Raw genomic sequence first — 13,470 nt, forward strand, 5'->3', positions numbered from 1 at the left:
TGGGTAGGGGTATCTGAAAAACTTCCCTTCATCCCCAGTGGGACATAAGGCTGCCATAAGATCTGTCCATCACATTTTGTCCTCAGCAACATGCTGCGACTGTCCCCATGACAGGTGTGTTGTGTCCAGCAGACACACCAGCTAACAGGGTCTATAGCAAATCATATTCCAATTGTATAGGAGACCAAATGCTACTTTTACACATAGAAAAATGTATCCTAATTGAACTTGGCTGCATTGTTAACACCAAAATAACAACAACAAAGTGTTTAAATAATTAAAAGATACTGAACATTATAATTTATGGTTTTATGTTGTATATGTTAGCTTTAAAAAAGAAGACTATTTGGCAAAATTAAAAAACATGCACAAACAAATTACATTTTTAAAATAGGTCAAATATTTTTGGAATTATGTTTAAAAAGACAGATGGTCAGTTTACCTCCAGATGGCTTAACTTACTAGGGGTGGGAGAAAGAATCGATACAGCATAATATTGTGATATTTTTGTATGGTAATATTGTATCGCCACACAGTGCTAACGGAGAAGTCCGGCTCCAGGTGAATAACTTGTTGTCATGACTGCCAAAAAGTACCTGAACAGCCGAGCCGTGGCAGCACACAGTATGTGGCGTATCAGAGGAGAAAGGAGCCGTTCACATTTCTCTCTCTGTGTCAGATAACGGTCCACAAACCTCACCGCACTTTAGGGACTGTTCTTTACTTATGAAGGGACTTGTCAGGGGAGGAGGGTGGCTGGTTGATTTTTATTTTATTTATTTATTTTATTTTGATCCCCCCTATGTTAATCACTGATTGATGCTGTTTTTGAAGTATGAATAAGTCAATAAGTAATGTATTCCATTGAAATATCATTGATGTATTATAGAAAAGTGATTTATCTTTTTATAAATGACAAATGGCACATCTGCCTCATTTTTGCTGTGGTATCGTGATACTACTCAGAACCATGATACTTTCACTGGTATCGTACCGTGAGTCCCAATTTTGGTACCGTGATAACACTAGTCGGGGGGGGGGGGGTTCATCTGCAAAAACTAATGAAAAACTAAAAAACGGCATTCTGTAGTCGGTACTTGGTATTCAGCCAAGCGTTTAATATTATTCGGCTTCAGCTTCGGCCACAAATTTTCATTTCGGTGCATCCCTAGTAAATAGGCTTCTGAAGCAGTTAAAAAAGATGTTTTGTATGACTGAATTTCTGCTCATTAAAAGATACTGATTATTTTTATATAATGAAGATTTCTTCATTTCCGTGACACAAAAGTTCTGGTCCTTTACCAGTTGAGTGCAGAGATGATACCTAGCCTCCATACTTTGTTTACATCATGTAGCGGATGTGCATACTTATCAGTGTCAGTGGGGACAGAGAGCGAAGCTCACTTGCTGTTAGGACAAGGTATAGAATTTATATGAGGCACGCATATCCCATGAATAGATGAAAAAAAAAAAGCATCCAGGAAGCCAGGAAGCTGTGGTGTGTTTTTGGCATGGAAATATAAGACCCAGACAAATGAGCTCAGCAAAATGATTTTGAAGTATTCCAAAAGTAATCCAAAGTAATACTTTACTTAGTGTGAGTAATCTAATGGAATACGTTACAAATGACATTTTAGGACATGTATTCAGTAATCAGATTAGAAGATCAATACCAGTCTTATGTCTGTGTGGTTGAAGAATGTGCTTGAGTTTTTAAGCCTATTTATAGCACTCACAAGCCATCTGTACAAAGAGAGTCATGGGTTGCTGCAATCATTCCTCCTGTCCAATACCCTTTAAGTGATCCTTTACATTCACTGTAAGATATTATTCTATATAAAAATGCATTCTTAGATTTAGCTAAAGCTAATATGAACCTTCAGCTGTCAGTTAAGCATTTTAAGTTGGTATCTTTATCCTGATAGTGGTATGTAGGTTAGTCTGTCCTTTGGCTGACTTTAGAATGCATTTTACACAGAACCAGGACAGATGTCTCTCCTTCATTTTTTTTTTAAAAAACGTGTAGTCCCAGCACAAGGCGATCTCCTAACGTCCAGTATGCACAGGAGAAATAACTACAGTTACCAATAGCTCTCTCAGCTTGCATGTGGCATGTAGGTATTATATTAAAACAGACTTGGAAAACTCCAAATATAAGAAGAAAGCTACGTTGCAGTGTTGAGATATAGTCATAGCGGGGCAAACATGACATATATTGTGAATACTTTCTTCACCATCACCCAAGACTAATGTTAACATAGCAGGGCAACAATCAGCAGTAACACTAACGAACGACCAACGATCGACACGCTGCTGCATTGAACAATTTGAACCAACTCTGGTGAAGAAAATAACTCTATGCGCAATCTGATTTACCTCAAAAACACCTCTGCCCAGTCCGCTCAGCGTCTTGACTTGCTTTTGCTAAGGCACAGCAGAGAGGCTGCTATCTGCTGCCGACCATTTACTATTCAATAGTACATAGTAATTTCATGCCATTTCCAGTGAAATATTACAGTATACAAACACTGGACACTATGCTGGCATAAGTATCTCAAAAGATAAGTGTGTGCAACCGCAGACTGATACTATCTGACTGGTTTAAAAGCTTGGGTGTGGAAGCATTTTGGCCATAAGGTTGAAGGGAAAAGGGACCTGGACAAGAGCCAGATAGTATGCTAGTAAATTCATTTGTTAATTTAATTATGTATCATACAAATACACTATGTTATGATTTAAAAGTATCAAGTAGTCACACAGTGAGAAAAATAAATCCTGTATAGAAATCAAACAATTTGATGCAACATGATGCATCGGTTCAGGCACCATTTAGTACTGTTTTAAAAGTATGGTTTTGTCACCAGTATCAGAAAGAAGCTCAAACAATGTAAAAATGTCAAGAGGGCAAAAACTATTTTTTTTTTAGGTCAACATGTTTTTTTTTTCTTATACAACACCAACGTTTAGAGAGACTTTATCATCCATAGAATAAAGACATTGGTTTAATGTAAACATAAAAACCTCAAGCTCATTTTTTTAATGTTTGTTTAATGGAGACTAATCATTAAGGGATCCTATCTTATTTCTCTTAGTTTTTTATCTCATTGTTAACAATTTGCTATTTGCACAAGAGGCTCATTATGTGTGTGTAAAACATACTGAATTTGTATTAGAAGGGGCCAGTGAGCTACTGTAGGCATAGCCATTCACAGACATTGCATTTTTCCAAGTTTATGTTCTGCTTGTTCAACAGGTGTTTGATAAATTGCTTGTCCTGTCTCCCTGACTGGGGGATTTTGTTGCAATTAGAGATACAGCTACTCAGAATGCCCCCTCCCAGTGGAGGGCAATTTGGCTGCCAGTGGGCTGCCAGCCAGTTCCCAGCCAAATTCCAGCCGCTGGGAGTCCCCTGCCCCCCTCCTGTTTCCTGGCAGGGTGTGTCGAGATTCAACTGTAAACACGCCCATTCATTCAAATGCAGGGTGTCAGCATGAGATGGTTCTTCACAAAAACACATAAACTGAAGTGTGAAGTAAACTGAAGAAATGTGTTTATCTGTTTAGGCCATGGTTTGCACCTTGCTGGAGATTCAATGATGTTTGTCATCCTTCAGTATTCAGTAGTTATTATTCATGTATTTTTACAGCATAAATCCTAATTTGATTGAGTATGCTTACTCCAGTAGGCTGTCGGTACATGAGTACAGTTTTGATGTACTTGTACATTATGTAGTAGTATTTCCATTTCATGCTACTTTATACTTTTATTCCTCTGCATCTCAGAGGCAATCATCTAACCTTTGACTTCACTACATTTATATCACAGCTTTAGTAACTCACCTAGCTTACTTTAGTATCAGTCATCTAAACAGGGTATAACATCAAATTCACCTTTACCAACTGAACATTAATGTGATGTACACATGAATGTATCAATAATTAGAATTCAGTCATATAATGTATATTAAGAAGTTTGAGTTACATTGTGATGCGTTAAAGCTCTATTAAGTTAAAATGAGTACTGGATGAAGGTAAATTGTAACATTCTCATGATATGTTAAAATGTAATCTTTTAAAATGTAGTTTTGGTGCGAAACTTGAAATGTACTGTTGTTTGAAGGAGAAATTTGTTGATGCTTTCACAACAATAAAAATAGATATTAGAGAGGGGATTATCATATATATATATATAGTAAAAAGGCCTTTAAAGCAGTTATTTTTGTTGTGTTTTTGTGTTTTTCATGTTAAAGGTTAGGGAGAGAAATGAAGTCCATGACATCAGATGGACAGATGGACAGATGACCTTTAATTTGTGACCAAGATTATTCATATTGACCATGTAGTTGCAGAGAAACATTCTTTATATAATGGGCATTTAATTTTCGAGCAGAGACCTGAGAAAGAGGCCCAGTGAAGAGGAGGACTCTCTAGCATCCAGCAGCAAAAGTGCACTGCAGTCATTGAGCCATGGCTGGCCCATTGCGGACGACATGCTTGAGTAAGTCAAGCCACAAAATGGCTTGTCTTTTTAAAGTAGTAGTAACTACTTAGTAGTAGATTAACATTAATTGTCCAAATTGATTCAAAATATACAATGCACGTCTTAACGTCCTTGGTTACACCTAATACGCCAAGTGAAGTACTGTACATTGGATGAGTGGTTATCAAAGGACAGACAGACAGACAGACAGGCTACCAGTTCTTGATGTTCTTCCAATGGAAAAACATAGATCTTTGTTTTGGTTTGTTTTTAAGCGTTTACTTTGCAAGTGCAAAATAAGTTTCACCATGTCCGTTGAAAGTACATGGAAAAAGAAAACACTGCAACTGGATAAGCTTGTGGGCGGAGAGGGCAACACACACTGTAACCTCTACAGAGGACTCAAAGTGAGCTGAGTATCTGAGCTGTGACTCTGCACTTTAACCTGAAGTGGATTATAATATGACAGTTACTCTCTCAGTCAGAGGCGTGGACTGTGTGGATGCTCCATCAAGGGCACGGGAAGGTGGGTGCTGAGGGTGCTGCAGCCCACCCTAGTGACAAGGAGTGGAACAACACAGTTTGTAAATAGTTGGCGAATTTACCGTTACTTATGGGCTATCTGAACCTTTGTTTACATTTTAAACAGCAAATGATAAGGTGCATGTCAAAAGGATATGGGAAAAAAAGATGTTAAATATGTACAAATTTAATGAATTCCTCCGATCTGACTTGACGTCATCGCGTAAGGTCAAAGTGCAAGGTTTAGTGCGGACAGGCTGAACAGGGTGAGAAAGACCAGAGTTAGAGTCCCAATTCCAGTCATGAATATTTAACATACTTAAAATGATCTTCATGAGAACAATGGAAAGGGGATTAGAGGACAAACAATAAGGATCATTTAACACCACACACTAAATGAATTTATCTTCCAACTGTCAACTCTAATAAACCCACACTGAAACAGGTCCAGCATACATTGACCAGTCATCATGCCCTCTTGGTCCAACTATGAAGAGTTGCTGAAATGTTTGGTAAATCTGACTTTTTTGTAGGGATCAATTGATATGTTTTTTTAGGGATGATTCTGTACTGATTATCAGTAATCAAGGAGACCAATAACCAAAATTTGGAACCGATATATATTTGCAGTAAAAGTAAATATTAATAGTAATAATAAACTTTATTTATATAGCACCTTTCATACAAGTAATGCAGTACACAGTGCTTTACAATAAGGGCAGTATATGCACTGAGTGCTTCACATGAAAATAGACATTATGGACATATTACAGGCAAGGCAATTTAATATGAAAGGACATTTGGAACAAGTGAAATTTTTAAAACACAAGCTCCACAACTCCAGCATTAAATTTTGTTGTCTGACAACTTAAGATCCAAGTGCAGGAGATTTTTAGCAGGAGCCAAATCATTCACAGAGGTCTCTTCCTCTCCAAAACAAACAGACAGACAGGTGATTAAATCTGGCAAAAACACTAAATAAAATAGTTTCATGTTAAATACACAAAAACACCAATGGCCCTATCCAGAGCCAGTATTTGGTTGTCTTCTCTGGGTTACTGTAGAAACATGGTGGTGCAACATGGCGATCTTTGTAGACGAGGACCCGCTTCCTATATAGATATAAACAGCTCATTCTGAGGTAATGAAACACAATGACTTTCATTTTAAGGTGCTTTTATGCTAAAGAAAATATATTTATTTTATTCCCTTTCTGTCATTACATCCCCCTAACCTCAACACACTGGACCTTTAACATTTGATAAGCAGGGATGACTAGTAGCAATTTAGTCTTTTACTAGTGGAAACAAAAATTTCACTATGAAAGAAGGAAGGGTGAGAATTAAGTCTATGCGGTAAATTTTAATTATAATTTATTATAAAGAATATCAGTATTGTGATATTATATTAGTGCCATATCACCCACCCCTAAAATCATTTTTCTACAGTCCCTAACTCTATAAAAAGATTGACAGCCAGCCAGGAGAGAAGTAGGATCCCACATGATGTCCTGACTAAGTTAATGGCCGATTATTAATAGTGGCCTTGTTTCTGATGACAGAAGCTCAGCGAGCATGTTAAGACTTGTCAATCACAGAAGCTAATAATTATGCTTCACTGCAAGCAGCCATACTCGCCTTGTATGGCCTCAGCATCCCTACTCTGTGCCAAAGATCGTGTGTGTGGAAATATGACCTCATTCTGCCAGCTCCACCACAAGTGATGCAGCTGAGCTGAGGTAGAATTTTTTAAATTGATATTGATTTTTTTTTCTCTGCAGTGCATGTTGATAATGATTGAAAAAAAGACTGAATTGTAAACGGAGTCCTCCTGTGAACACATGCTGGTATGCTCTCACTGATCAGAATGTGACAATGTCCACTACACATGTCTCAGTCAGTGGTTCCTAAATTTAAATTAAAAGCACCAAAATCAGAAATAGTGATTGTGAAAAAGGTTAAACAAATAAATAAACGTCTCTGAGATAGTGCTTTCACTGACTGATTCATCATGGCTGACTGATCTTAAGGATGCTCCACACAGTCTCCAGATGCTGCTACTGGGACACAGTGGGACTGTGGATGCAGTCAGGCAGTATCTTTAGGCACCAAGTGCAGAGTAAACCCTGGAGGCCTGTGATAGTGTACTTCAACATGACAGAGCCAAAGGAGCAGTGGCTTTTGTAGGGCTAATTTTTTGAATATATGAGTGTTGTGATTATCCACAATGTACTTTAATCAAACTAATATTAAACCTACATGTAAGGTGAATTAAGTAGGAGAAGTCATGAAAAACAAGGAGAGCAGAAAAAATATAGTAGCAAGGATTGATTTCTGGGTTCAAGCCGAGGGACCTATAGAAGCTGAAAGCTGTGAAGGATTGAGACAGTTTGACAATTTATGACACTTGCATTAAAGATCAATCAAAGATAATTAGGATTTATTCAGACGCCCATTTATTTTTGTCCAAATCTCTGCTGGGCCACGCTCTTCCTTGGCAACACTGTCAATTGGTCAGTGGTCTGTTGCAGAAACATTTTGAGGACATGCTTCAATAGCTTGATTAAAAATATCCACCAAGTTTGGTGATGTTTGAACAAACTGTCATTACTTTATGGCCAAATTTTGCACCAGGCCAGTCTTTGGTGAATTTAATATGACTGTCATGTACTAGGGGTGGAGGATCCATGGTACGATATCATCACAATACTAAAGTCATAATACAGTATTACTGTGGTTTTAAATATGTTGCGATATGTTGAGTATTGGAATCAAATGTATTGTGATATATTTTACTATTTATTACCTTTTCTCACGTGTAAATTATGTCCTCAAAGGAAAACTGCCAACATCTGTTTTATCTAATAAGATAAAGTTTTGAGTCTGTTCATCTAACTTCAGCCCTTTTCTAACTTCAGACAATTGATCATATTATTTGAGTAGGCTACTTAAACTTTAATTTATATTTGTCATTAATAATTTACATGATAAAAAACTGACACTCAGTACTGTGTGGTGATATGATATTGCCACATGAAAATGCTATAATACTATGCTGTATCAATTTTTTCCTTCCACCCCTATAATTTACCATCTCACGGGAATCTGTAAAAACATTTTTGAAGAAAAATAATAAGACAAATGAAACAGGACAAAAGCATTAGGGTTTTTATAATTAAGGATAAGGCTGTCCCTCAATGGCTAGATAACTACTGTACCAAATGAGCAAATAAGCCCCTATATAGGGATCTTAAAGTTGCCTACACTCGTACTTCTCATACTCAAACAGAAATTTAGTGAGTCAATAAGTTAACACAATAAAGTTTTAATCAGTGTAGTCCATTAATTCATCATTGAGGGCATAGCCCATGTGACGTTTTAAATATATTTGTTCAGCTTTAATCTGAAGGGGAAAAACTCAGGGGCCAGCATGAGAAGATGAAAAATATAGTTGAAGATTTACAAGTATATTTATATCAAAGACAAAGGCTTGATTATAAGCTCACAATCTGATCTAGTAATAGTGTGTTTGGTGATTTACAGTAAAGGTGTGGAGGTTAAAATACTATAGATTTTAAATTTTAGGAATCTATTTGGATCTCAGTGGTTTTATTGTGCCTCCATGTCGGCGATAGCTGAGGCTGGAGGCATTATGTTTTCGGGTTGTCTGTCTGGCCTTATGTACGTTTGTATGTGCGACCCATTCTGATGAACATGGCATCTCAAGATCATGTTGAGGGAATGTCTTCAAATTTGGCACAAATGTCCACTTGGACTCAAGGATGAACTGAAATTTGGTAGTCATAGGTTAAAGATCAAGGTCCTTGTGACCTAATCTGTCTCATACTTGTGAACATGATATCTCAAGAAAGCCTGAGGGAATTTTACTCAAATTTGGCACAAATATCCACTTGGACTTCAGGATGATCTGAATTTGGTGGTCAAAGGTCACTGTGACCTTACATGCATCTCATTTCGTGAATGTGATATTTCAAGAAGGTTGTAGGGAATTTCCTCAAACTCAAATTCTCGTATTTTCCACACTTGGACTCAAGAATGAACCATTTAGAATTTGGTAGTTGATGGACAAAGGTCTAGGTCAGTGAGACCTCAAAAAACATGTTTTTGGCCATAATTCAGGAATTCAAATGCTAATTATGACAAAATTTCACAAAAATGTCTAATAGGATAAAAAGAAAGTGACATTTCATATCCAAAACGTCAAAGTTCAACTTCGCTGTGACATCATAATGTCCTGCAAAAACACAGCATTTAATAATGGCCAGGAGGCCATTATTAAACACCATAAGTCAGGAACAGAAGGCAAGGCAGCTTTATTTGTACAGCACATTTCATACACTAGGACAATTCAAAGTGCTTTACAGAGCAGTATGATATAAAGCATACATAATAAAGGATACAGATTTACAATAAGAGAGAAAAAAGACATAAAAGAGGAAAGATTTGGTCAGATGCTGAATTGATGACACTAATCTTAGGTGTCCACCTTGACACTGTGCTGATTGTATAGACCTTCTGAACTGCTGGGGGAAGATATGTGAAGCAACCATGTTTTCACAGACGTGACTGGTTGGTAGAGGCATACAACCACGGGGCAGTAATTCTAGTTTGACCCACTTCAACAAATGTAGTAAATTTAACCATTGTCACTGAAATGCTGTTAAACACACTCAGACTATGCACAGCCTATTTTTTAAAAAGGCACTTAACATTCTGCGGCTACACCACGATCCTGCTCACTCCAAAATATTAACATATAAACTACAGTATAATAGATATTGCCCAAAGGGAAATTTGCTGCTTACAATAGTGTTTTCTTTGTCTTGTCAGAAATAAATCAGCTTCTTATGTTGAGATCACTAAATTCTGATCCATTTCTCATAACCCCACCCCCTTAGGAGAAACAAGGAGTTGAGACTTGCATTTGATCACTGATTAGAGACAAATTTCTGATCTTATTGTTATGTCAAGAGCTGAATTTTTCAGACAAATAAAGATGACTGCAGTGAGAAAGGAATGAGAGCATTTTAAGATCTTAAATTGGGATTTGGCTGAGACAAGAGGAAGATTATTTCTAAGATTACACATTATGTGCAATAAACATTTTAGTTGAAGTGCTCGAACAAACTGACAGCTGTCTTGCGTAGACTCACAGTGTAACCTGAAAAAAAAAAAAAAACAACTTTCATCTGCAAAAGTAAGGATATGCAGATGTTTTATTCAGAGCTGGGGGTGAGTCAATCTTGGAACCCATCGGCTATCCTCTGATGACGATAAAGCTTACATATGCAGATAGAATATTTATAGAGATTTGGGGTGACTCGATGCTGCCTGATATTTGAATGTGAGGGCAACATATGCTATCAAAGAAATGACTGACAGCAGATAAAAGCGTTAACTTTGGATAGTCTTGAGTGACAAACTAATATGCAACCAGGATTTTGATTTGAACATACAGTAAACCTCCACTAATTAATGCACTTTGATATGTTCTTTGATACGGACTGAATCAATGAGGAAATTAAACAGTGAGTCTGGCTCTGTCAGAGGGAGAAGACAGAGACGAACTCAGGGATTGTTGAAGTGACCATGGTACTGATCTCCAAAAGGAATGAAGTTAAAGATGAAACATTTCTTCTTCTTTTTTTATTTAAATCTTTTACAGTTTTAAAATAACAAAATAAGAAAAAGGGCCTGAAGCAAAAGTTTGGGCACCCTGCATGGTCAGTGCTTAGTAGGGCCCTGTTTGGCAAGTATCGCAGCTATTAACGCTTTTTGTAACCAGCTAAGAGTCTTTCAATTCTTGTTTGGAGGATTTTCACCCATTCTTCCTACAAAAGTCTTCTAGCTCTGTGAGATTCTTGGGCAGTCTTGCATGCACTGCTTTTTTGAGGTCCATCCACAGATTTTCAATGTTGTTTAGGTCCGGGGACTGAGATCCATGGCAAAGCCCTCAGCTTGCACCTCTTGAGGTAGTCCATTGTGGATTTTGAGGTGTATTTAGGATCATTGTCCTGTTGTAGAAGCCATCTGATTTTTTACAGATGGTGTGATGTTTGATTGCAGAATTTGCTGGAATATAACTAAATGCATTCTTCCCTCAACCTGTGAAATGTTCCCGTGCCACTGGCTGCAACACAAGCCCAAAGGATGATTGATCCACCCCTGTGTATAACAGTTAGACAGGTGTTCTTTTTATAAAAGTCTACACTTTTTACTCCAAACATACTTTTGCTGATTGCATCCAAAAAGTTCTATTTTAACGCCATCTGTCCATAGGACTGATTCCAAAACGGCTTGTTTAGATTTTCCTTTGCAAACTTCTGATGCTAAATTTTGTGGTGAGGACACAGAAAAGGTTTTCTTATGACGACTTCTACAACCCAGTTGGCCTCCACCTCGTCAGACATTGATATTAGGTTGAATTTAGGTTGTGGCATTGGGTGACCAAAATTTTACGTCAGAACATCTAATGCCAATTTTAATTTGATGTAGAATACTGACAACAGGCAACGCTGATATTTTGTGGGTTTTAGGTTGTGTTGTTAAGTAGCCACAGTCCAACGTCTTCCAAACATATGCCAAAGTCATCTTGGCGGAGAATAACGCCTCTAGTCTAAAGGTATGGAGAACCCATACATACCCAAAACCCAATATCTGCAAAACATCATGTTAATGTCCACACAACTTAAAATTCTTCATCTTCTAACCGCTTCATCCTCTTGAGGGTCGCAGGGGGCTGAAGCCTATCCCAGCTGACATCGGGCGAGAGGCAGGGTACACCCTGGACAGGTCGCCAGACTATCGCAGGGCTGACACATAGAGACAGACAACCATTCACGCTCACATTCACACCTACGGACAATTTAGAGTCACCAATTAACCTAGTCCCCAATCTGCATGTCTTTGGACTGTGGGAGGAAGCCGGAGTGCCTGGAGAGAACCCACGCTGACACGGGGAGAACATGCAAACTCCGCACAGAAGGGCTCCCACGCCCGGGATCGAACCGGCAACCCTCTTGCTGTGAGGCGAGAGTGCTAACCACCACACCACCGTGCCGCCCAACTTAAAATTCTAACATGGGAATTTAAAATATTGTCAAACTGATTCTTATTCCAAAATGTAACGTCTGTCTGATAGGAGTCCATCTTTCTGTCGTCATACTGACATTTTGATTTTGGATTTTTGTTCAGACTGGCAGAATGTCCCAAAATGGTATGTGTGTAAAATGCAAGTCTAGAATTAAGATCCACAAACACCTTTCTGATTTACAAATAAAATCTGGATCCACAAATGCTTGTTCTGAAGTTGTTAATGTTGGTAAGAAGCGCTGAACAGGACTGATGAAAAAAATCTGACATACTGGACACTATAGGAATTAACTCTTGGCTCAACGATGATGAATACGACATAATGTTACAAACTTTCAATAAGTCTCTGCATGCGAGAGACTAACTTTTCTTGCCCAGAAGCCCCGTGAGGACTCTGATGCGATCATATCCCTTTCAGTAGCTTAGTAATCCAGCCTTGAACTGTGGTGTCTTTGTGGACACTGAATGTGCTCTGTGATTATTTATCCATTTTCCCTGACTGTTTCCAGTCCCCCCACTGCATGTTCCTCTGCATTTCTTCCATCCATTGTCATTCTGTTTTTGTTGTTTCCTCTTTTCAGTCCAAGACTGCAGTAAGGTGCATCATACTGTACGGCTACAACTACCATTGTACACTAATTGGGTATGTTTTTTGGAGCACATAAAAACTCCTTGGTGTTAAAATTGAAATGCTGTTACTGATTGCGGCGCTGAGTTTGGGAAAGAAAAGACAGAGTGACAGTGACACAGTGAAAACTGTGTAATCCTGTTTATATAACAGATCATGTATAGATGGCTTGTCTCTCTGACCATCGTCCTGTCTGTGTGTCTGTCTCAGGTGGTTTATTCCCCAGGGGTGCAGATCAGGAGTACAGTGCATTCAGAGTTGGCATGGTTCAGTTTGGGATGGCAGATTTCAGACTGACTCCACACATAGATAACCTGGAGGTGGCCAACAGCTTCGCTGTCACTAACTGCTGTAAGTATGGGTTTGTTATCTTTTTCAGAAGACAGCCTGATAAACTACAGATGCCATTACTGTAGCAGATCATTCCTGCAAGCTCTATGTTTCTGAGGCATTAAAATGTCACAAGTAAAGACCTGACCAGCTTACTGTATTTTTTCAGGTTGCTATCAATATTGATATTTGGTCTGGTGTTATTCTGTATTTTATGCCTCTGTGCTGGCAACAGCTGTGGCTGGAGGCACCATGTTTTCAGGTTGTCTGTCTGTCTGTCTGTCCATCTGTACCTTTCTTGTGAATGTGATATCTTAAAGGAATTTCTTAAACTTTGAATATGAATTTGTTCAAATTTGGCATCAGGGATGCATTGCTATTTGTTTAAGAACTGGAGCA

At 38.2% G+C, this 13,470-nt stretch overlaps 1 protein-coding gene across 2 annotated transcripts in view; it reads left to right on the forward strand.

The window, feature by feature from the left end:
- The window catches only part of LOC125885624 (glutamate receptor 2-like), a 92,941-nt gene that overhangs the window by 4,180 nt on the left and 75,291 nt on the right, over positions 1 to 13,470 (forward strand). For both annotated transcript variants that reach the window (XM_049571300.1, XM_049571299.1), the window contains exon 2: positions 12,952 to 13,092. In XM_049571300.1, the coding sequence (XP_049427257.1) occupies positions 12,952 to 13,092 (141 nt within the window). The remainder of the gene's footprint in view (positions 1 to 12,951; positions 13,093 to 13,470) is intronic.

This window comes from Epinephelus fuscoguttatus, linkage group LG3, assembly GCF_011397635.1.
Source record: "Epinephelus fuscoguttatus linkage group LG3, E.fuscoguttatus.final_Chr_v1".
NCBI lineage: Eukaryota > Metazoa > Chordata > Actinopteri > Perciformes > Serranidae > Epinephelus > Epinephelus fuscoguttatus.